This window comes from Semicossyphus pulcher, unplaced genomic scaffold, assembly GCF_022749685.1.
Source record: "Semicossyphus pulcher isolate SPU_LCO1_2020_fin unplaced genomic scaffold, fSemPul1.0.p SCAF_21, whole genome shotgun sequence".
NCBI classification, from domain to species: Eukaryota; Metazoa; Chordata; class Actinopteri; order Labriformes; family Labridae; genus Semicossyphus; species Semicossyphus pulcher.
This window is the reverse complement of record NW_027211695.1, coordinates 14,580,750-14,605,159: the sequence shown is the minus strand read 5'-3', so window position 1 is coordinate 14,605,159 and position 24,410 is coordinate 14,580,750. Positions and strand designations below refer to the sequence as shown.

The window sequence follows — 24,410 nt, the reverse complement described above, 5'->3', positions numbered from 1 at the left end:
AAAAGGTTTTCTATAGCTATTTATTAATAAAAACATGCCTACATGTTATTTCAATGTATTTTCATTTGAAACATATTCAAAACACAGAAATTAAAGTCTACCATCTGTTTTCACCCTGTCGAGTTTGCAATCATGCTAGCTACCAGTGCGGTAGTTGAGCTCAGCCTGCAGTAACATTAATATGGCTAAATCCCAATCTCCACTCTCACAGACTTTGAGGCGTGTTCCCGGTAAGTTAGTGCGTGAGGGCTCTGAAGCCGACTTTTCAATTCCTAATTGGGGACTTTCCTTTGGTACTTACCCAGAGTTCATAGCCAACATGCTGACGTATACAAACGTGCTTGTCCAGCCCTTCGCGAAATGTAAACGAATGTTTGTATATTGAAGTCGTATTCAATAAAGTGTGAACAAAAAAACCTACAAAGCAAGCATGGACGGTGGCAGGAACAGCAAATATCTGTAAATAACAACATGTAGTTAATCCCTTTTGTGATTATTCATATATATACACATATATACATATACATACATATATATATACACACATATACATATATATATATACATTCATATATATACACACATATACATATATATATATACATACATATACATACATACATATACATATATATATACATACATATATATATATACACACACACACATATAAATACATTATATATATATATATATATACACACAAAGGATTAACATTAATGACTTTCTGACTTTTCATACTTTGCTATTGTTGTGAGGATGGCGGCTACACCGGTGATCATAGCGACGCATGAAGCTTTAGCTAGATTTTAGCGCATCATCTGGGTGAAATACAGTAACACAATAACATATATCTCTGAACTCTGATAAAAGCAGCTCCTCTCCCTCAGATGACCGTCTGTGTGGAGACGTTATAAGAGAAATAAAAAACGTAGGACACAGTTTAGATTATTCCATCTTCAAAACCAGTTTGTGTTTTATTTCAAACAGCTTGGACACCATCAGAACCAGCCGTCATTCCCAAACTTCACTGCATCTACATGAATTCAGAATGAACTTCAGACGGCAGTGTGTGAGCAGCAGCAGCAGCCTGCACAAACACCCAGGAAACAGCTCAGAGGAGAAGGATTCAATGCTTTATCCTTCAAGTCTGTTAGAAGCTAAAACTGGGGAGACTCTGGGCAGTTTCATGGCCAATTAAATGTCTGCAACTAAATCCATTAAAAACACTTCTGTCTGTCAGACTGGTGCCAAAAGGTACGAGCATCAGACCTCGCAGAAAGAGTCTGTTTTTCTTCAGCCTGAATACAAATTCAAACAAGGTGTTTCTGTTTTCTGCTTGATTGAATATATTATTTATTTTCTCAAAGTAGAAATTTGCTGTGAAAAATTGGCAAAATTACAACAAATCGAGGCATTTCCTTATTTCTAAATGAGCTGTTTTGCTGTTGGCATCTGAGGCTGCTGCCACTTTGCACAACTGTTGCAACAAACAATATCAGAGTGTTTATGACACATTCAGTCTCCCTCCGCCCATCAAACATTTACATTCTTGGTGAGTCTGAAAGTGGGGCGCGACGTGGATGACAGAAGCCCTGAAGGGACATTTTGGACGACAAACAATACAACTTAAATCTGTTATAAGGAAAAATCCAACCGGAGATGTCAGTTCTTGTTATTTAATGAGTTTGCTGCTTAATAACTTTCTTAATAGGTTAAATTTTTTCTTATTAACTGTAAGAATAGTTGTTGTAAAATCAGAAGATTATGTTCTGCTCTATTTTTTAGCTGGCGGAGAAACTGGTCCGTCAGCGAAAGAGCTGCTTCCTGTGTAATTCTGTTTGGTATCAAACTTGAAGCTCTCACTCACACGCAGACGACACCTTCATTTACATTAATAAAAGAGTCCAGATTATTGTGATTTAGCCCGATACTATACTTGATATTGGAAGTTTAGGGTTGATACCAATGTCAATATTAGAGAGTTTACAATCATTTGATATTTACGGTGGCCGTAGAGGGCAATGGCGCTGCAACGGCCCAATTGGTTTCCAATGGAAGAAACAGGCTGCACATTCAGAAACGATGTAAAAGCCCAAAACAAATGCAACGTCGGAAGTGCGCGATTGTCCTTGTTGGCCACCATAAATATTTCTAATATTCTCTGACAAAGAAATGCATTGACTGGAACACTTTGTAATCGGACAATAAGCTCCTGAGTGCCTTCTGGTGGACAAACATTGAAACGGTGTCAATTTTCAAGCTAATTTTTAGAAAATATTTGAATGTTGCTAAAAATAAATCAAATATAGTCATCTTCCAGAACTTCTTAACTTTGTACTTTTGGACAAATGTCACCCTACATTTGCTCAGTTACAACAGGCTTGAAATGAACGGTTGATTTCATGTTCTTTACAGTGGATTTTCCTTTAACACAGTGATGCACAAGTCAGTTTTTTTTGGTCAGTTACTTTCTGCACAGCAGTTTCTAGTTTGAATAACTTCTAGTTTCTTTCAAAGAAAGTTTCTCTTCATTAAATCAGAATGTTTTTTGTGTAATTACAACCAATCAGGTCACATTTGAGCTCATTCACTGTTGGGCTGTTTGGTTTAGACAGTCTGGGATGCCAGATAGGCGGGGCTTTTACTTTAAGAGACAAAATATCCACGAATATTTCTGATTTAGATGTGCTGATTATTTCAAGCAAGCAAATATTTATATTCCAATAATAACATCTTTTTTATGTACACATCAACATCTGTCATCACAAACTCCCAAATTAAACCAAAATAATCTTCAGAGACGTCTACACAACAATGGTAGACTCGTAAAATTAGTGAAATATATCAAAAACAAGTGACAAAATCTAAGAAAAAAGAGATAACATAAACATTTATAATAATATTAATTATATTTAAATAAAAAAGAGCCTTGTTTCAACTTGGTTTCCCAACACTTTGTCTCTCCAACAGTTTCGACCAGTTTCGTTGAGTACTGACTTTTTTTTTTTTTTTTACAATTTTGAGGACCGATCATTTCCATGTAACTGCAGTTCATTAAAAACAGACTCAAACTGAATCTGTCGCCTTTTACCACCAAACTAATGTGCTTTTGTGCTTTGTTACCAAAAACTGACTAATAAACAAAGTCCTACTGATGGAAATGAAGTGGATTGAACCCAAAACAGATTCAACCACCCAACAAAACATCTTCCTTTCATCTCGATTATTGGAGTTTGAGAGCAGCACAGACTGAAAATGGAAATAGTGTTGACTTTGATGCTTCAAACGAGTGAATGAAAAGGAGTGTTCGGGACACGTCATCTGAGGTCGCTCTCTTTCCTTTTTATCGTTTACACCAATTTGAAAACTAAGCCAAGAGAGGCACTTGTGTATTAACAAACTATACTAAAATACTATGAGTTTGGATATGTCTCCGTTTGCTGGCAGAGCTTTAATATTACACTCACAGAGATCTTCCTCGGTCACAGTTTGAACCCAATTACTGTTGTTTGTTTTGCATCTTCACCAGCTGCTCAGAAGACAAATCAGCCAGTGTGTTTGCACTTCAAAGATACCTCACATGACAAGTTTTTAATGAGTTTCAGGAGATGTAATGCCGAGTGATAAAAAGTGGGAACGCCAACTGTTCAAGATTGGCTTAAGTATTGCCAAACCAAAATACAAGGTCAGCAGACAAAGAACATGAGGTCGTATTTCAGGTAGATACATGTCTAACTTAAGTTCCTTCCTCTTATTATAAACGTTTGCGCCTAGTTTTGTCATCTGAAAAACATTCAAACTCATGCATCCATTACATATACAGCTTATCCTGTTCAGGGTTAAGGGGGGGCTGAAGTCATTGGGCGAGAGGCAGGGTCTGGGAAAATCCAGACTGTATCCAGATGATATTAGAAACTCTAACATATGTGAAAGCGCTGTCAGCAAACCCAGAGATATCAAACTTAACCAGGGATGAAAATGACCCTGACCTCGATTACGTTTGCTCTTGGGCTTCAAAATAAAAGCCTTCAAAGGAAACAAAGTATTTCAGTCGTCCTTCTCTTGTCTGAGCAGGAGAGAGAGCAACCTCAGATCAAGACGTGTCCGACTCCACATGGTGTTTTACAGGTCAAGCAGCAGCCCTATTGTAATCGTAACTGTACATTTTAACATTCAAATAATACCTGACCCACAGCCTGGGACGCTCACTCTACCGAAGAATATAAACACCTTAAAACTGCAGAAAAAACTGGGGCAGCCCAGTCAGGTGGAGCCTCACAAGCTTGGCAGTGTAAAACATACTTCATGAAACAAGACTTAACAAAAAAAATACCTACATTTGGTTTGTTTGTGCGTTAAAACAACAGAGGTGATGAAGGAGGCTGTTGCCGGTCAGCAGGCTCGAGTTTAGGAGAACATGTACAGGCTTTAAAACGGCTGCTGTTCGTCTTTCTTTAGTGAAATTAAAACCCATTCATTTCACTTGTTTTCCACAGGAGTGTTAAGATACATTTTAATGAGACTCTGATCTTAGTGGAGGACAGCCTTAATGCATTAAATGTACCCCTTCTTGGACCAACAAGCTCTGCATGAGCAGGCTGTTAGCATCCATCAGCTTTACTGAGAGCTTCAATTTAAGATTCTGGAGTGAAAAACACGTTATGTAAAAGGTCTGACTGCCTGCCAGAGCTGCAGCTGCAGGAGAAAACAGCACTCGAGCCACTTAAGTCGAAATTTGGTGATGAACCAGCTGCAGCAAAAGTGTGTGTGTGTGTGTGTGTTTGTGGAGGTGTTAAAGTTTGCTGTCCAGAAATAAAGCTTTAATTAGGAACAAAAGGACAAACACACAAACAGTTAACCTGTGTGTAGTGTGACAGTTTGGATGTCAGAACTGTATTCAATTAAAGAAAGTCTCTGTATGTGTCCCTTTGAAGAAGCGGTACAAATGTGCATATTCTTGGTTAAAACAACACCAACCTTTGAAGTCAAACTACAAAGGAAAACAAAGCTAGCTTAAAAAACGTTGACACACCTGGCCGCGCTTTGTTTAATGTGTTCCCTCGTTGAGATTTTCCCACAGTGGCACCAAGCATGACGCGTAATGGCACGACGCACCGCTACCTTTCAAAATAAAACCAGCCGCTTGCACTCGCTGCGAGCTGAACAGGGTCGTTGGTGATCTTTGAAGTTGTGTTCAGACCAAAAAAGCGAAGCTAATTGTTGTTCTATTTGTGCGTCTTGCATTGACTTTTAATGAAAATGTGCCACGAAAAAATTGCTCCGATTTTGGTCTCAACACGCCTAGAGGTTCACGTATTTGGTTTTTGACATTTATTTTTAAAAGACGAATTTTCCCAGAATTTTGAATCATCCAACAGTTTTTTTTCCTGTTGCTTTAAGACATTTATCAACACAATTTTAAGAAAACAAAATGTAATTGCTGGTAAAAAGAAACATGAAATGGTATTTTTTGGTAAAAACTGATTTTTTTTTCAATTTTTAGTATTAAAAAAACAATTAATTCATGGAGATTTCGTTTCAAAGCTAATGAGCCCCTCTTTAAGATCTCTGGTAGCCTGTTTTCCATGCTACGCTCTGCTTGTAACACTTTGTCATTAGAACCACGTCACGACAAAAACACTGCAAACTAGCATCTCCGCGCTGCGCTCAAAGAATATGTTCCAGCAGTTCAACCTCTAAACATGGTGTCAGTGTTTGTCATGTGGCAGGTGGGACGTCTAACAAGGCGGTTCAATTTTCTGTGGAATGAGTTGTTGGGGTGAAAGCATGTTACCTGTGTGTTAGCCTTAAGGCTAATTTAGCATGGTATAATTTGCACGCAAAAACACTAAAGAAGGCTGTGATGAAGCTGATGGTTACCGTGATGAGGAGGATTACAATCAGAAGTAAGCGTCTCATCTGAAACAGTTGTGTCAACAATCCCAAACTGCTTGAACCTCCAGAACAGAGCGCTGTGCGTACGCCGATGTCAGCCTCTTGGATCACTGATGCCCCAATGCAAAGCGAGTGTTACAGAATCAGCCATCTTGTTTTTTAAGGTGCTTTTTTTTTTTTTGCAGTGAGGGCTCAGAGGAGTCGAAAGATCGTAATCCAGGAGGCTGCCATGCGACCTGCACACGTCTCGAGCGATCCGAGGGGCACTCCAGTGCAAAGCTCCGCCTACAGGGAATAAAGCCTGGATACTTATGTGAGCGTACTGGGCGGAGCCGTGGGCAGCCATAAGCCCCTCCCCCTCTGTTGAGTGACAGTCTGTTGGGGATTCACCGCTGGCTGGTTCAGTCTCTGGACTGGTAGAACAGGATGTATCCTGACTCAGAGTTCTTGGAAATGTCCGACGTCAGACCGTAGAATTCCTCGATCGCCTGTGCATCGATTTTCTACAAGAGAAGAAGACGAAGGGTTAAACTTTAGACATGTACAGGTTTCTCCTAAAGCTCTGTGTTTAAACTTCTTTTTATTGATGCTGGCAGCTTTGTTTCAGAGAATAATACTCCAGCGGGAAATATTCTTATTAACCTGCTTTTGTGTTAAGTTTAGTGCTAAATCAGGGAGCTGATTAGCTTAGCTTAGCTAATTTGAGCTTAGCACAAAGACTGGAACAGGGACACAGCTGAGCTGGCTCTTTTCAAACCTCACTGTGATAACTAAATTAATGTTTCTTTCCTCTCAGTAACATTACCTCGTGGGTTAGAGGATACATACGGAAGCCTTTGGCGGACGTTTTCCCTGGATAACAAGTAATTTCAAACTAATTTCGTAATTTCTCAAGATCTTGACTTATTTATATCGTTATCTCGAGAAAACAAGCTTCTTTATCCCGAGATAATGGTCTAAATTTATCTGTTATAATGGGAAAACCAGGTTTGTTTTGTCCAGATAACGAGAAAAATAAGTTGAGCTCGACAACAGGACATATGTCGAGATCTCAAGAAAACAACTGGAAATTTCTTGTTATCAAAGGAAAACGGAGCAAATAAAATGTCTGCCTTGGGCTTCCGTAGATAGGGGTCCTCAAAATCACCAGGTATATTCTTAAGTCTTATAAAATCCTGAAGTAATTTGAAGTTCACAGAAAAATAATCACCTTAACTGCAGGATTAAGTAGAATTCTAGGGATTTTTATGAGCTAAATGTGTACATTTTGGACCTCTTTATGCCACTGAATAAAAGTGAATGGGAAAAGCACAAAATGGGAAAAGCCACAAGTCGACATCCTTTTCATACAAGTGAAAATACTTAATCACAGATCTACCAGCAGACCTTTAACAATAACCCTTAATAAAAGCAGTTTATCCTTGAGTCATGCCTCCAATTCAACAAATTCTCCAGGCATGAAAATAAAAAGTACTTTTCAGATTCCAACAATGTGTTGTCACAACCTCGTTAAATCTCCGTCTTAAGACAACCTGAAGACATGACAGCTCTTTGAGGAGGTCCGTGTTGGCAAAACACAAAGTCCTTTGCTTCAATCCACTGCTGTGCTGCTGGAATTTGTTGTGTAACTGTTTCAGAGCGGGATTTTCTCACATTCATCTTCATTTATAATCGAGTATGTTGGCAATAAGTTGAGAATATATTGAGACTAAGTCCTCAGTTCTACTTCTTATTCGGTGGTGAAGACGTTCTGGGTGAAACTGACTAAAAGAGAGAAGAAGAATGAGACTGAAAGCTTGAATACAAAGACAGACGGGGAGAGTAAATCTCCACAAACCATAAAAAAATGATACGTTTGTGTTCTGCAAGCTCAGCAGAATGTTACGGAGCAGATGTTGGCGTGGGCCTCCTTCCCGTCATAGTGGAAAAATACTCTGGAGACAGTTTTAAACATCAGTCCTTGATGACTGTGACGGAGCAGCTTTACTCTGTATTCACACCGCAGGGCGACGTCAAGTAAACCATTTCAATTTGTAGTAGAAGTAGACTGAACCGGAGCCATACTCGGATCATAAAGGAGGTCTGATGTCATTTGTTGAAGGAAATATAAGGTTGTTAAATATGAAGAATGTAAAGAGACCATACCAGTGGCTCCAAATGTTGTAACCCATAACCTATAACTCACTTCCACCAGACATTTAAATACTGTTCCCAACAGCCATACGTTTCCATTAGTTACTGTCAGTAGACTATTGAAACATGCTCGAACTGTGGAAGACATCCCAGTGAACAACAGGTCTGCATTGACTTAAATACCATCCTGATGTAATGCAGTGCAGCTTTTTTTTAAATTGTAAAACCAGACAATGATAATGGATGATTTTGAGAATGGATTATGGCTTCACTCAAAATTGTTAATGCCAACTTACAGGCTGATCATGCAAACATGTTAAAAGTGGTAATCTGGAAGATCTCAGTTTCGTAAACGGTAATGATATTGATGCCATTGATGATGACGACATCGAGGATGTGGTTTATGTTAATTAGGATTCTCATGAAGATGACGCAAATTGACGAACTATATTGACCTTGTTGATGTTGCTGCTGATGATCATTACACTGTGTTCCAAATTATTATGCAAATGATATTTTTCTCAGATTTTCCTAAATAGTCGATGCAAATGACAGTCAGCATAATTTTCAAGTCATCAACCGTTAGTTTAATGAATTCAAATGTTATTGAACAAACCTCCCAATGATAACAGTATTTTTCAAAAATAAAAAACTTAAAATGCACTGTTCCAAATTATTACGCACGACAGAGTTTTATAACATTTTATACGTTGTTATGAACTGAAAATGCTCATCTTTTGAATCTGCAGCATTAGGAGGTCATATTTACTGAAATCAAACGCTATTTCAATCAAAAACATCTTAACAGGTCAAGTTACATTTTAACATAGGACCCCTTATTTGATAGCAGCTTCATAATTCTTGCATCCATTGACCTTGTGAGTTTTTGGAGAGTTTCTGCTTGAATTTCTTTGCAGGATGTCAGAATAGCCTCCCAGAGCTGCTGTTTGGATGTGAACTGCCTCCCACCCTCATAGATCTTTTGCTTGAGGATGCTCCAAAGGTTCTCAATAGGGTTGAGGTCAGGGGAGGATGGGGGCCACACCATGAGTTTCTCTCCTGTTATGCCCATAGCAGCCAATGATGCAGAGGTATTCCTTGCAGCATGAGATGGTGCATTGTCATGCATGAAGATGATTTTGTTACGGAAAGCACGGTTCTTCTTTTTGTACCATGGAAGAAAGTGGTCAGTCAGAAACTCCACATACTCTACAGAGGTCATTTTCACACCTTCAGGGACCCTAAAGGGGCCGACCAGCTCTCTCCCCATGATTCCGGCCCAAAACATGACTCCGCCACGTCCTTGCTGACGTCGCAGCCTTGTTGGGACATGGTGGCCGTCCACCAACCATCCACTACTCCATCCATCTGGACCATCCAGGGTTGCACGGCACTCATCAGTGAACAAGACTGTTTGAAAATTAGTCTTCATGTATTTCTGGGCCCACTGCAGCCGTTTCTGCTTGTGAGCATTGTTTAGGGATGGCCGAATAGAAGGTTTACGCATAACTGCAAGCCTCTGGAGGATCCTACACCTTGATGTTCGTGGGACTCCAGAGGCACCAGCAGCTTCAAATATCTGTTTGCTACTTTGTAATGGCATTTTAGCAGCTGCTCTCTTAATCCGATGCTTTTGTCTGGCAGAAACCTTCCTCATTGTGCCTTTATCTGCACGAACCCGTGTGTGCTCTGAATCAGCCACAAATCTCTTAACAGTACGATGATCACGCTTAAGTTTTCGTGAAATATCTAAGGTTTTCATACCTTGTCCAAGGCATTGAACTATTTCACGCTTTTCGGCAGCAGAGAGATCCTTTTTCTTTCCCATATTGCTTGGAAATGGTCGTCTGCTTAATAATGTGGAACGCCCTTCTTAAGTAGTTTTTCCTTAATTGGGCTCACCTGGCAAACTAATTATCACAGGTGTCTGAGATTGATTTCAGTGATCCAAAGAGCCCTGCGACACAATACAATCCATGAGTTTAATTGAAAAACAAAAACTGTAATCTTTATGACACTTAAATACAATTTGCGTAATAATTTGGAATGCGGTGTATAAAAACAACAACAAAAGAACGCTGTGTCCGATCGCACTTGGAGCTGTTTGTCGGCTCTTACTGACTTTATTCCCTCCTGTCTTGATCGTTGCTTGTGTTGTGTCTCAGATGTACGTCGCTTTGGACAAAAGCGTCTGCTAAATGAAATTGTAACATTGTAATTGCGGGAGCACACTTCCCAGATATCCAGACAGTGCTGCATGTGTGACGTCCACGGTTGGCTCCGGTTGTAACTCTTGATTTTCCTGGCTGACGGTCACTTTCCTTTTTAGACTGTTTGCCTTCATCTGAGCGTCGAGTTTGTTTCTTCTTCTTTGGATTTTCATTTATTGTTGAAGTTGTATCTGTAGTCATCCATCTTTTCTTTGTTTGTTCAGCCATAGTAGATTACTGTTTACTCGCAACACTTGCAGAGACCGCAGCCGCTTAGCTCCGCCTACCCTCTCTGGCAGAACAACCACTGTTGGCTGATGAAAAACACGTCACTAACTGGGCGCCACTTGGGTTTGTTTTTTTTTAAAGATTATTTTTTTGGCTTTTGCCTTTAATTATAGGACAGCCGAAAATAGACAGGAAATGTTGGGAGTAAAGAGTGGGGGATGACATGCACCAAATGACCGGGCAGACCGGGAGTCGAGCCTGCGATCAGCGCGGCAAGGACTACAGCCTCCGCACATGGGGGGCCCGCTCCACCAACCGAGCCAAACCAGCGCCCCGGGATTTGCACTGATCTGATTGAAGATTGGTACTTAGACCTTTGCTATCAGTGTGTGACATGTAGTGTAAAAGAACGTAGGTGCAGTCCATTTACCAGAAAGTGTTAGCAGTTTCTATCCACAGTATCTGATTCAGCGTTTGGAGGACGTTTTGAAACTCCTTGCAACTTTTAATACATGTAGTTTTCATGCAGTATCTAATTTACTAAGTTGTTTGTGACTGTTACTCATCTTGGAAACTCCTGTTGGTCCATGTGTGCCTCTGATTCAGATTATACTCCACAAACTCTGCAGCGTTTACTCATCCTGCCTGCCTGCACGCTCAGTTAACCGCCGATAGTTTGACTGCTTTGGCTCGCGTTGGAAGACGTAAGAATAACAAAATGAAAGGGTAGTTGGCTGCAGCTGAAACGCAGCAGCGAGGCCGAGGCTTTGGCTCCGTGTTGATGTGGTGAAATGCTAATGACTACAGAGCTACGTCAAGCTTTTGGCTAACACAGATTGGTAAAGAGATGCTTCTGATTTCTCGGGTAAATTTCCCGTCTTGGATTGAGAAGTCTTCCCGATCACTCTGCTGTCATGTCAGCTCTGTTGTGGGTGTCAGCGTGCTGAGCGGGGGGCTGGAAGCTGTTAGCTGAGCGCTATCACACATGCTAGAAGGATGTCAGACTGTCTGTGTGGGCTGCCATGTTTTCTCCTGTCAGCACGTCCGAGAGGGAAACAGATGGTTTCTTACGGAAGCTGCAGAATAACAGAAGGAGCTGCAGTTTTATCAGACCCCACATTTCAATCTTATTAAACTTGTTTTGTTTTTAAGAGTTAAAAAAGTGTTCAAATTAAAAGAGGAAGAGGGATGAAGGCGGAGCAGACGGAGCAGCAGTCTGTCATGTTTTTAATTTTCCCAACACGACGTGCCGTCCAGGTGACATCGGGTTTAAAATTGCAGAAGCAGGATGAATAATGTTTCAATTAAAAGGTGAATGTGAAGCAGGTAGATGTTGAGCATGAGTGATGATGGGAGGGGGAAGGAGGGACGTTATTCCCATTCCACATCTCATCCTGGAGGCTTCAGGCTGATCCCTCGCTCTAATCTGAAGCAGGTTTCTGTTCTCTTTATGAAGACTTTCATCCACCCTCCTATAATCGCATCCTCATGGCTAAACCCTTCTTAAAATCCTCATTATGTAGCGCAGGTTAAGGTATCTGGGTCGTAGGAAATTCAGACACAACATTCAGAGCGCCAGGATCCACACGGAGACGGAGGGGCGGCTGTTTGAAATTCCTGTCTGCTCGGGATGAAGAGGAAAACTTTGGACGGCTGCCGGGGATTCAGCATCGGTACATTTCATCCCCAGAGTTTATACATTAAATATTCCTCACGTTAAACCTCTTTACATCTGATTCCTAAGTTGAGGTAAATGTCTCAGTTATGACTCCAAACTGTTTTTAACATGAGTTTTTGGGATTTCTAAAACAAAAACAGCTTTACAGGTTTCAAGATGTTCTTATGAAACCTTCGTAAATGTTTGTAAAAGACAACCCGAGGACATGAGGTCCGTGTGACTAAAGACAGAGCTCACTGCTGCACTTTGTTGTGTAACTGTTTCAAAGCATCTTTTGTTTTCATCGCTGCAAAATCTCCATTTCAAATTGAACATCTTTGGTATCTGAGAGGGAATAATGTTTCTTATTTGGGGGACAAGAACAGGGCTGGGAACAAATTGTAGAAGATTTAATTTAGGAGCGGTTGCGAGAGAGAAACGACAGGCCGCTTCAGTTCAGGTGGAATAGAGTTTGTGAAGATGGACGTAAACCATAGAAACAGTTCAGGAGAAATACTGTATTTTTGCAATAAGCGCAACAGACAGAATAGTATGTTGTTCTCTCATAAGGGCCTGTGTCCACTAACAGCTCCTATTTTCCACACAAACCCAGTGCAGTTCAGCGTCCTCAGCGCTAAACGCTCTCTGCGTCAGCTGTTTTTTGTCGCTGCGCTCTCAGTTGGTACACGGCTGAGCTTGTTAATGTCACCTTTCCTCACAGACCAATCAAAATCAAGAAGGGGCGGGACTTCAGATATCAACTTTGTCAACAACAACGGCAGAGGAGAAGCTAACCGTTTAGTTTTTTCGAGGGTACAATTTCCAGGTTTAGAGCTGCTGCTAACGTCAGGACACGATTCCTTTTAGTGCTGTCAAAACTGGCCAAAAATGGCTATTTTAGTGCACAACAGGACATACCAATAAAACGAGAGACCTATTAATCTAAACATAAACATGCCTTTTAAAAGATCAACATAGGCTTCCTACACCTTACAAAGTAAACAAAATAATGAGGTTACACAGGTATATCTGATAAACATAAACACATCATTTTTTTTTCAGATCAAATATTCATTTTAATAACCAGATTTTTATTTTTATTACAATTTGGTTATATATTCAAATTTAGAATTTGTTGACAGCCCTAATTCCTTTACGTCGTTTTTATGTTTCTTTGTTAAATTTAATTGAATAAAAGCAAATATTAAGACTTCACGGTCACTAGTAATAATAATTCTAACAATACATTTTATTTATAAGTGCCTTTTAAAGCACTCAAGGTCACCTTACACAGCAGTAGGCTGTCAACGAATATTCTACATTCGAATATATAATCGAATTGTAATAAAAAACGGATATTCGGATATTAAAATTAAAATTCGTTGTGACAAAAAAATCTGCATTACCGCGGCTGTTTGCGAGACTGAAGTTCTCGTATGTACTCGCGCGCACTCTTGGTTACAGAGCGTCATTGAATGCATCACAACGTCACTATGATACGTTAATAATTAACTTTAGTGTCACTGAAACGAGCTAAAACAACAACCATGTGGCGTGCGGTGATGTCGTCGGAGAATTTAAATCCCAGCCCGGGCAGACAGAGAGATTCTCACCCCTAGCATAACAGACAGGTGTAAGTATGTTGATTTTTGGCCAATTTTGACAGCACTACACAGCAGAGTTAAATAACTAAAAACAATGCAACAATAAATCAACAAAATTAACAAGACAACCAAGGGGAAGTGTAAGTGCCGCAGGAAATCTTTCGTAACCTAGCAACAGTAAGCGCCGGTGAGAAGCCTCTGAAAGTGAGGTTGTGGGCAATGCCAGCTGTTAGTGGACACTGGCCCTTATTCTGCTCAAACGTTTGTTTACTGCTCTACAGAGAACATTAATGTAAGATTATTTCTGTTTCAAGTTCAGGCTGATGAAGGACTGCAACAGACTCTTAGAAACTCGAGGTTCGTTAAATTACAAAAGGTAACATGGGAGCAGCTTCCCTCTTTGTGGATGCGCAGTGAAATAAAATCAGCTCTTGTTTAGCAGAACAAAGAAAAATTAAGCTCCAGCTCTGAGTCAGAACAGCACAATGAATCACTTTGTTCCATTATGAATTCAAAGTGGGGACATTTTACTGCTTAAATGTAAAGGCATCCAATTTCCTGTAAAATGAAGCTATTTTTTGTACAGAAAACAAAAGAATCTAAGAGAAGTCAGAGAGAAAGAGGAAAGTTAAAGACGTCTCACCTCCACGATGTCGTCATCGAACAGCAGCCAGAAGCCGTGGCTCTTCACGATGGTGATGTAGTGTCCGCGGTTTGGACCACTGAGACAGAGGGGAGGACAACAGAGTTTAACATGTTACTCTAGAGGCTAAAAAACAAACATCATTATTGCGGGTTAAATCTCCTGTAACCCACCTGCCACAGTGTACGACGACGGCCACCAGGTCGTACATGCGGTCGGGGTTGGTGGCGTCCCCGGACGTGTTGAAGAGGCGGAGCTCCAGCGGGAAGACGACGCGGTAGGACAGCTTGGTGTAGCGGTGCAGCTGGTCCATGTACTTAAAGCGCTTCAGGTGGAGGGCGAGGATCATCGGGAGCTTCTTCACCCGCATCCTGGTGTGAAAACAGAAACACAGAGAGGTTTAAAAAAAAAGGTCTGACGAGGGTTTAATGGCGTTCACAAGGGTTTGACTTTTAACTAATAAAGACAAAATGAAGAGGACGGCTGAGTGCAAAAACACCAGGAGGAGAAGAGGGCACAGGAGGCGTCCCCATCACTGCTGCAGCCCCCCTGCAGGGAGCAAGGGGGGGGGCTTTAAGACGATTTATGCTCCTCCTAATTTGGCTAAACCTTCGGTGACAGCAGGTCGCTTTCAAAATAACGGATGCTGCTCGGTGCACGCTCAGAAAAACAGTGCATGAAACTTCTGTGTCAGAGTTGAGCAGTGTCTTTTCATGCGCGAATGAAGACACAGAGCAGCGTCCAGTGGTTTTCAGACAGGCGAGCTGAGGGTAATAATAGACGACTCGTCAGAGAGCAACAGGAAGGCCCTGACTGGTTGCTTTAGTAACTTCAGATGTGGTTTTTGGGGGGTACCTCCTAATGGAACAAACAGCTACCGTACATGTTGACTTGTACAGAGCTGCGGTTTAAACCGCTCCTGCACAGCTCGGAAGAAACAAACTTCTCATGACTAACTAAGCAGCAACCCTCGTCTGCAAAAAGCTACTTTAAAGATTGTAAGACGAGATTTGATCAGCGTCTTTAAAGATATAATCTTGAGGATTTTCATGTAAATAAATGACTGTTAAGTCTCGCTGAATGAGGTATGATAAAAGCCTTTGCATTTGCAGTATTACAGACTGGGTGTCTGGTGCGACTTTCGCGGACAAGCGGCGCCCAGTTAGTGACGCGTTTGGTTGGTCTGCCAGAGAGGGTAGGCGGAGCTAAGCGGCTGCTTTTCCGCTCTCTGCAAGCGTTGCGAGTAAACAGTAATCTACTATGGCTGAACAAACAAAGAAAAGATGGATGACTACAGATACAACTTCAAAAAGAAGAAGTGAAAATCCAAAGAAAAAGAAACAAATTGGACGCTCAGATGAAGGCAAACAGTCACCGAGGAAAATCGAGAGTTACAACCGGAGCCGACCGTGGACGTCACGCGTGCGACACTGTCTGGATATCTGGGAAGTGTGCTCCCGCAATTACCGTTTATCGCCATAGGCGCCGCCAAAGAGAACAAAAGTGAGCTCATCGAGATTATGGAGCTGGAGCTGGTCTTTAAAAGACTATTTTTTTGTGCCGTTTGTCTTTATTTAAAGAGAGGCCAGTGGAAAGTGTTGGGAAAAAAATGGCGGATGACACGCTGCAAAGGGATGGAGATTAAACCCGATGCCCCCAACCCGCTTTTTCAACATGAAAAACACCAGAGACAATGAAACAAATACAGAGATGTTTGAAGAGATGGAGAATCAGACTCTAAACCTGCACAGCAGGAAGTAAGGAAGTCACCCACCTCTTCTGGGCTTCCTGTTTGCTGCGACACTGCTCACAGTAGTATTTGTATTCACTACATAACGTCTCTGTGTTGCTGAAGCCCCTGTGAACAGAGGTACAAACACGCATCAGTGTCGGTTAAAAGACCCGAGAGTCTAAATACAGACTTTTTGGGTGCAGACAGATGATGCTACCTGAGACAGTGTGTGATGGACGTGTTCTGCTCCACGTCCACAGACAGATCCAGGAAGTCCTCGTCTTTACTGCTCACCTGCAACGCAAGCAGACGCGCAAGGTCACGTGGACTCTCAGATTTAGAGCGACAAGGTCAACAGAATTAAAGGTGCATTGTGGACTCACAGCTTCACAGTTGAGGCAGCGCGTCTCGTTGGTCAGAGTCCCCTGGAAGATCTCGTGGACCCACGTCTGTTGCGTCTCCTTCCCTCCTTCCCCTTCTCCTCCTCCCTCACTTCCACTTCCTCCTCCCGTACTTCCCCCTCCTCCTCCATTCTGCACCAGCTTTCCGTTCTGCTGCCGCTCCTGGCTCTTCTCCTCCTGCAGCAGGTCCGCGATGGTGTTGAGGAGGTAGTTGAGGAACTCGTGCGCGTCCTGCTGCATGTAGTTGTCAAACAGTTCTGGAAGGACAGGGAGATATCAAAATGAATAAAAGGTATAAAGAGACAGAAAAGGGGAAATAAAGAGAGACAAAGAGAGCCACAGATGGACGGGGAAGGAAGAAGTGAAAGAAGGAGGGAGAATAAACAGCATCAGCTGGAGTTGGCGAGGACGAATAGAGCTAATTAAGATGGTGGCTTCTCTTTCTTCCCGCTGCAGGATTTGGCTGACAGCTTTATTTCCTCAGCTGTGAGATGAACTTCTCGGCAGAGATAACCCTCCCCCTGCCGCTTCTCTTCTCCTGCTCTCACAAATCTCACCAGTGACGCACAAGTCGGTGTTACAAATTACTCATGGAGGAACTTTTCATGATTCATTCATGGATCTTTTTATTACTTTGGAGGAGTAGGATGGATGCTGTCCTGATAATAACACGGGAAGTCGTTTATTGCAGCAGCTGCGCATTCTGGAGTCCAATTCTAAACAAATTCAATTGAAGGTTTTATCAGACACCTACCATTTTCTTTCCTCAGGCGGGAGATGAACTTCTTGGGCGGGATGACGCCGACCTTCTTCTTCTGCGTGGCGATGCTGTTGAACAGGTCGGCCAGGCAGGTGAGGAGGGACTCCTTGCGACGCGGCTGCACCTACGAACAAGGACACAGTTCATTTCCTCTAATTACACAACTAGAAAGTAAAGGTGAGGTTGTGCCTAACGTTATCTAATCTACATCAGACACAATCATAACGCACACACACACAACGTGATACTGATGACCTGTGAAACTTATATCTCAATCATAAATCAGAATAAGAGGTCACAGCTGGAAAACAGGTGACGGACGTTTTGTAGTCTCTTTATAAAGGTCATTAGGCATCAAATAAATGCCCCAAATATAAATAGTTACAACATGATTGACGCTTAAAATGCTCCGCCTGTAGGAAACTAACATCCACTCCCCCAGGGGGCGATGTAGAGGTTTGGGCTTCACTTTTTAGCGCCTACCTTGCAGCGGCAGTTTAGAGTGAAAGAGTAAACAATGGCTGAACAAACAAAGAAAAGATGGATGACTACAGATACAACTTTTGACGCTCAGATGAAGGCAAACCGTCTAAAAAGGAAAATCAAGAGTTACAACCGTGATAAAGGGAGCCTGCAATTCCTTTATATCGCCAAAGGTGGCGCCAAATAGAGCAAAACTGAGAACTTTGAGATATATCTCTAGCAAAGAGGTTATGAAACCTGCGTCTGAGCCGCAAAGCAACACGACTTGTTGACGCAGCTAAAAAAAAACAGCACAGAGAGGAAGAACGAGCTACTCCCTGTCCTCCAGCGTCACGTCAGACCTCCAGAACAGAGACACCGTATCCACCCAACTCCCAAAGACACACGGACATTACCCATGATGCACCAAATTCAAGTAAAGAAGCTAATTTTAAAGCTTAGTTTGGTGCTAAATTTGTACATGAGCCTGAATGAAAGAGGAACTGAAAGCGCTGCTCTGTTTGTCTAAATGTGAAAGTACTGAATACCTTAACGTCCATATTTTCTTACATAACAACAGTGGAAGTCTGGTCTCACACTCTGGTGAGTGTGATATTTTTGGATGTATTTAAGTTTGTTCTTGCAGCCTGAAAAGAGGCCAGTCGTGTGAACACAGCAGAGGACACGAACACTGCTGCTCGTTACGGCTCTGCTGTTTCTCTCATCGCTTACCTTGTATGCCAACACCTTCTCCCTGAACGGTCGACAGAAGTACAGAGCCTGCAGCACCGAGTTACAGTAGCAGGTGTTTCCAAACTGCAGAAGAGACACACAGGCACAGTTAGACACACAGAGAGACAGACAGACAGGTACTCGACTGAGTGTTATTAAAGCTTAAACACACAAGTAAAGCTGCACTGTCTCACAGTTACTCTGACTGAGGGGCATCAGTGTGTGTGTGACTGACACTTACGTTGACCAATCCGAAGTAGTGTTCATTAACGGGAAACTGTTCCGGTCCAATCTCCTTTTCCAAGGCAGAGGCATTGGCGCCCTGAAGGAGAAGAACAAGGAGGAGAAGGTGAAGAAGATGAAGAAGAAGAGGGAGGACAAGAAGAAGAAGGAGAAGAGGGAGGGGAAGAAGAAGCAGGAGAGGAAGAAGGAGGAGAAAGAGAAGAAGAAGAGGGAGGACAAGAAGAAGGACAAAAAGAAGAAGAAGAAGGAGAAGAAGAAGAAGGAGAAGACGAAGGAGGAGACGAAGAAGGAGGTGAAGAAGAAGAGGGAGGACAGGAAGAAGAAGGAGAGGAGGGAGGAGAAGAAGAAGGAGAAGACGAAGGAGGAGAAGAAGAAGAAGGAGGCAAAGAAAGAAGAAGAAGAAGAAGAAGATAAAGAAGGAGGAGAAGAAAAACAATGACGACGAAGACAAAGGAGAACAAGGAGAAAAAGAAGCAGGAGAAGGAGAAGAAGAAGATGAAGAAAATGAAACAAAGAAGAAGGAGATGGAGACGGAGAAGAAGAAGAAGAAGAAGAAGAAGAAGAAGAAGTAGAAAAAGAAGAAGAAGAACAAAAAGAAGAAGAAGAAGCAGAAGAGAAACATTTAAAGCATGTTCAGTAAACCTCTCACATCACTGGACACATCCTCTGTGGCTAAAAACGAGCACGTGTTTAAAGACGCTGTACAGTGAAACAAACATTTCCTCCACATATCTGTCCCTCAAACTGTGTTGAAGCGATCCATCAGTCGTCCTTTGTCCCCTCGTTTCCTCCTCTTTGTTTGCTGCTTCCTTGCTCTATTTTTCTCCACCATCTGTTTGTTGCAGCTGTGCTTCCTGCGAGATTTCCACCAGCTCCACATTTGGCTTTTCCCTGAGTCACTCTCAGAACTTGTTTGTGTTTATTTCCTCACTTCAAACTTTACAAGACCACATGTGAAACTATGTTATTTCACGTGTTTCTTCAGCTTCTTTCATCCTGTTAAATGTGCTGGAAAACCTAAGACAAATTAAAGTTTGAGAACGTCAAACGTGTGCACTCCTAAGTTATAAAACAAAACGGTTTCTGCAGCAGGTTTCTGGGTCTTTCGCTTTTCAATTGTAGACTAAAGTGCAACCAGTCTATTATTATCAGAACGAGTCTTTCAGTCATTTTGAAAGTGTTTGTTTTCAGCGGCTCGGAGCTTCTGGAAATGACACATTATATAAAAGCAGCAGAGACACAGACAGGAGGGACGATAACGGTGACGATGATGCAGCTTTTCCTTCAGGCCTCGAATGACTACAGCAAACGGAGCCGCGCTGTTCTTACTCATCATCACACCGCAGCTCATGTCAAGTCAACACCAACACCAGGCTGAGGTTATTTATCCAACAGCGCGACGACCACGCAGCGCAGGGTTGTAAACAAAGCCGGGGCACAAAAACAAGCTCTGTGCGCGCTGGGAAGGCAAACACAGAGGAGGCCTGGGAACACGTGAGAACAATGCGTGCTGCAAACACAATATTAACTTTGTTTCAGTGCAGGTTTGAAGTGATGAAGTGATGGGAGGCGAACTCTGTCGGTCTCACGGGGCAGCTTGAAAACATGGCACACGGCAGCTTCAGTGAGGACAAGACAAGTGGGCTGAATGAATAAATGCCGATTGTCTCTTTTCCCATCGCCAGTGAAGTATACTCCTTTTCTGCTGCGTCACCGTCTGACGTCGCAAACATGCCGGAGACAGGGTTAGGAAAGAGTGAAGATGTCTATACATTAAACTCTGTGCCGACAGATTTGGAACGACGGGTTGAATTTGTAGCCGAGATGACGAGGAGTCGCAGAAGTTACCGACGGAGCATAGCATCGCGCCGGAAAGGGCGCGGGGATTAGCGCGTCGGCGCGGGTTTCGTGTTCCCATCAATGCCGATCGGAGTCTACTGCAGAGTCTTTTGACCCGGGTCTGAATGCAGATTGTAGTCCTTCCCTTTAAGCAGAAAAGCCGGGTGTAAGCAAGTTTTTGACCAGTGGGAAAGCGGCTTTAGAAAGTAGTTCCTGCAACATAAAGTTTAGGGATGCACGATATTGGATTTTTTGCCGATATCCGATATGCCGATATTTTACAACTCATTTAGCCGATTACCGATACTGATATTTTTTTCCCGCACACCTAATTGCAGAGATCATCAACTCTCTTCTGTATTGGAATAAGCATACAGTATAATGGTGATACTCTTATCACATTTGTTACAACGGTCGGGGTGACGGGTCTTGAGATGGTTAATCAAGTTTGTAGTGTTGAAAGACTTTGCCTTGGCTCCTCCTCGCATCACCGAAGCTGAGCAGTCATTGCAAATAGCAGTTTTGCTATCTATTTCGGACACTTTGAAAAACTTCCACACCACGGACATTTTGGCTTCTAACTCTCTCATGCTGCAGGTAGACGCACGTGACGTCATCACGCTGCGCCGCGCAGGTCTTCTTCGCGCCGGGGACATTGCGCCGAGGTCGGGCATTTAATCAAGTACGCAGCAGCCCCTTATTTTATCGGGTAATTATATCGGCGGATATCGGCGTGTTGGCCGATAGTTCATTTTTAAGCCAATATCGGCCGATACCGATAACGTGCTGATAATATCGTGCATCCCTAATAAAGTTCAGGGTACTTCAGGTGGAAACACGACTTATGACTCCCAATTTGCTCGGGACAACAAGCCTTCATCAAAGTGTCGAATAGTTCGCCGTTTTTCCGAATTTTAGACGCTAAACTTCTGATATAAAAGTGGTCATACAGGCCGGTGCGACTACTTTACTTCACAACATAGCTTCTGTTGTCTTCCACTTCTCTCTACTGCAGATAACAGTCAAGATAATTGACTCACTCGACCATCCTCAGACTTTCCATCTCTGCCCGTATCAGTTCATCAAGCTCTCATCCTTTTCCTCTCTAATGTTGCTTCATTAACGCTGAGGTGAAACCGCCCCGCTCTGGTGTGTGCCGTCCCGTCGCTGACTTTCACCAGAAACATTGATTTTCTGCAAAACAAAAACCTTCCAGGCAGAAACTCTCCGGCTGCCAAAACAGACCGAACCGACCTGCCAGAGACACAGCTCTCATTCAGCCTTGTTAGTGTTTGAATAGTGGGTAGAATAGCTGCTGGCCTTCACACTTAAATGGTTTACACGTCCTGCTGTGTGGTCTTTAAACACCGGGCCTGTAGCAGCCACACAGAGCACACACACACACACACACACAGAAAGTACAAGACGGCTCTGTAGCATCTGCCGAGCCGTCTGTCAGCTCTGAGAGGTGCGACGGGTAGAAACGGGATAAGTTACACTCAGAAGTTAATCTTCTAGCTTTAAGCCCTCCTGCCTGCTTCTGTGGCTTGGCTACGCTGTAAAAATAACAAAGACAAAACTGTCACATTAACGCCATGAGAGCGAATAAAGCAAGAGTTACAGTGCGTGACCTTTCTCTAACCTTGACCTCTGTGAAACAACCTGCCGAACATGTCGCCGTGCTTCATGCGGGTGTTAAAACGTCCCCGTTAGCAGGCGCAGAAAGGTGCTCCAAGGGTGCTGCGCTTTAGCTGACCCTGACCTCTGACCCTCGCAGAATTTCAGCACAAATATTGATAAAGTATCACATTGTCAAAGCTACTTTAAAGCCACTGCTTTAAATTGATTTATTCAAAAGCTTTAAATGTGCAGAGCTAAATACCCAGAAGGAGGCTTTCACGGTTAACTGGGAACCAAAGAGTATGAAGGAATAATCCTTTAAATTGCTCAGAGGAAAGAAAGAGGAGCACAAGCGCCGCACACTTTAGCTTTGGATGGAGTGTCTCCTATTTACCCTGACACCACGAGGGTTTCTTCAAAATAAAAGAGCGGTTTTTTTTGTTAATTCTGAGAACCAAAGTCTGAACATTAGGGGAGAATTTGTACGGAGGAAACATTCAGGGTGTGTCCCACGACAGGACATGCTGAATTTCTCCATCAGATGTGGCTTAACACTGGAAATACCACCAATTAGGGCTGGGCGATATTTATAAAATTTGCAATGTTAAAACACGGACGAGTTATGAGTGTTTCTACGGCCGTCAGTTTGACTATTTTGGCCATTTTAGGATGTATGTGTAACAAGTCATAAAGGTTTTTACTATGCTTTGAGAGATATATTAGTGATGTTTAATATGCGTTTGTATCCTAAGCTAAAATCAGAATGACTTATGATACATACTATCTAATCTGTATCTTTGCTGATAAACTAACTTATACATTTTCACTTTCATTATTATACATATTGTGTCCAGATGTTTATTACTACTCATCTGTGAGTATTGTATTATCTATGCCAACATTAAAAGATCATGTTACATTTGATTTTATTTATTTAAATTATGTGGAAATACTGTCCGAGCAGCTGGACGTGACACTGCCTTTATAGTAGTTACAGAATTCCGGACACTTTAATGGTTGAGTAACAGCAATGTCAGCTGGATGAGATGTTTACAATCCTTTAGTGCACATATGTTATGCTAATCACTTTAATTTATTTTAGCGCGACAGCTATTAGAAATGAGTAGCTGTATACTATTAAGGACTCAAACTGGAAATTTCTTCTGGAACACCGGTGAGCAAACAACTTTGTCCCAACAGCCACAGAGGGCTACCATTGGGCTAACAAGCTAAGCTAGCTAGTTTTCGCCCGTTGGTCAACCCTGCCCTTATTGCATAAACAAACTACAAGCAAACCAAAGCTGGCTGATAAACTGCCAAACAAGCTCGGGTTGAGCATAATATTATGCTGTTTTAAACTAAACTGTAGCCTATGTAGAGCTGGAGAGCTTGTGTTAAAAGGCTAATCTGTACAACTTTCTGGAAACCCTGTGTGTTATTATCATGTTGCCCTGTGTGGTTAGCAAACAGGCTAGTACAGCAGCTAGCTTAGCGTCCTGGCTCACCAGCCAAGGCACCGGACAGAGGCGCAGCGCAAGAATACCAGCGATAAAGCCGAATCTCAGCTCCTTACCATCGTACAAATCGAGGCGATCTTTCGGACTGTCATCAGTATTTCCATCCGTAAGCCGCCATGTTGGACCGAACCCCGATGTTGAAATAATCAGAGCCGATGCGGCTGCAGAGTTCCGGGAGAGCCTTCTGCCCGTCTATTACAACTGTGAAGTCACACAGAATGGGAGGCACGACTTCCGGTCCTAGTTTTCAAAATAATACACTCACTTTTAAAAGGGTTTTTTTCTGTTGATTAACAAACAAACTAGATATTGTATACGACTTTAAACCCCCTTTCCTGTCCAACTGAAGAGAACCTCAAACAAATAACCCCATCCCAGTTTATTTCTTACACTTAACTTCAATGCAAGCTAAAAGTAGTATATTTATTAAAGCTATTAAACAATATACTTTAATTAAATGGCTGCTAGCTATTCCTATTTCATGCCTCTTTTGGAATTAGTTTTTAGATTGAAGAGATTTGGTAATTTTGGGACCTCAAAGCAAATGCTTATCAGAAATATAAAATAATAATTAAAAAAATACATATACTTTTAAACATTTGACATTTTTTTGTAGTATCATCTAAATACAGTGTGCAACTCCTTTCAGCTAATGTTTTTATTACTTTTTATCATGAGAAATATGCACGTGATTTTAATTTACTTTTTTTTAATTTATCGATTTGTTGTAT

At 42.1% G+C, this 24,410-nt stretch overlaps 1 protein-coding gene across 1 annotated transcript; it reads right to left on the bottom strand.

Annotated features, from left to right (window-relative positions):
- Positions 1 to 956: 956 nt before the first annotated feature.
- On the bottom strand, positions 957 to 23,848 carry usp12b (ubiquitin specific peptidase 12b). The gene is made up of 10 exons (XM_069672319.1): positions 23,736 to 23,848; positions 18,702 to 18,782; positions 18,461 to 18,544; positions 17,261 to 17,390; positions 16,489 to 16,763; positions 16,323 to 16,399; positions 16,148 to 16,231; positions 14,547 to 14,744; positions 14,374 to 14,452; positions 957 to 6,401 (listed from the first exon to the last, which is right to left on the bottom strand). Exons 1-10 carry the CDS (start codon positions 23,781 to 23,783, stop codon positions 6,300 to 6,302), a joined length of 1,158 nt encoding a protein of 385 aa, XP_069528420.1. The 5' UTR covers positions 23,784 to 23,848; the 3' UTR covers positions 957 to 6,299.
- Between the last annotated feature and the right edge of the window lie 562 nt (positions 23,849 to 24,410).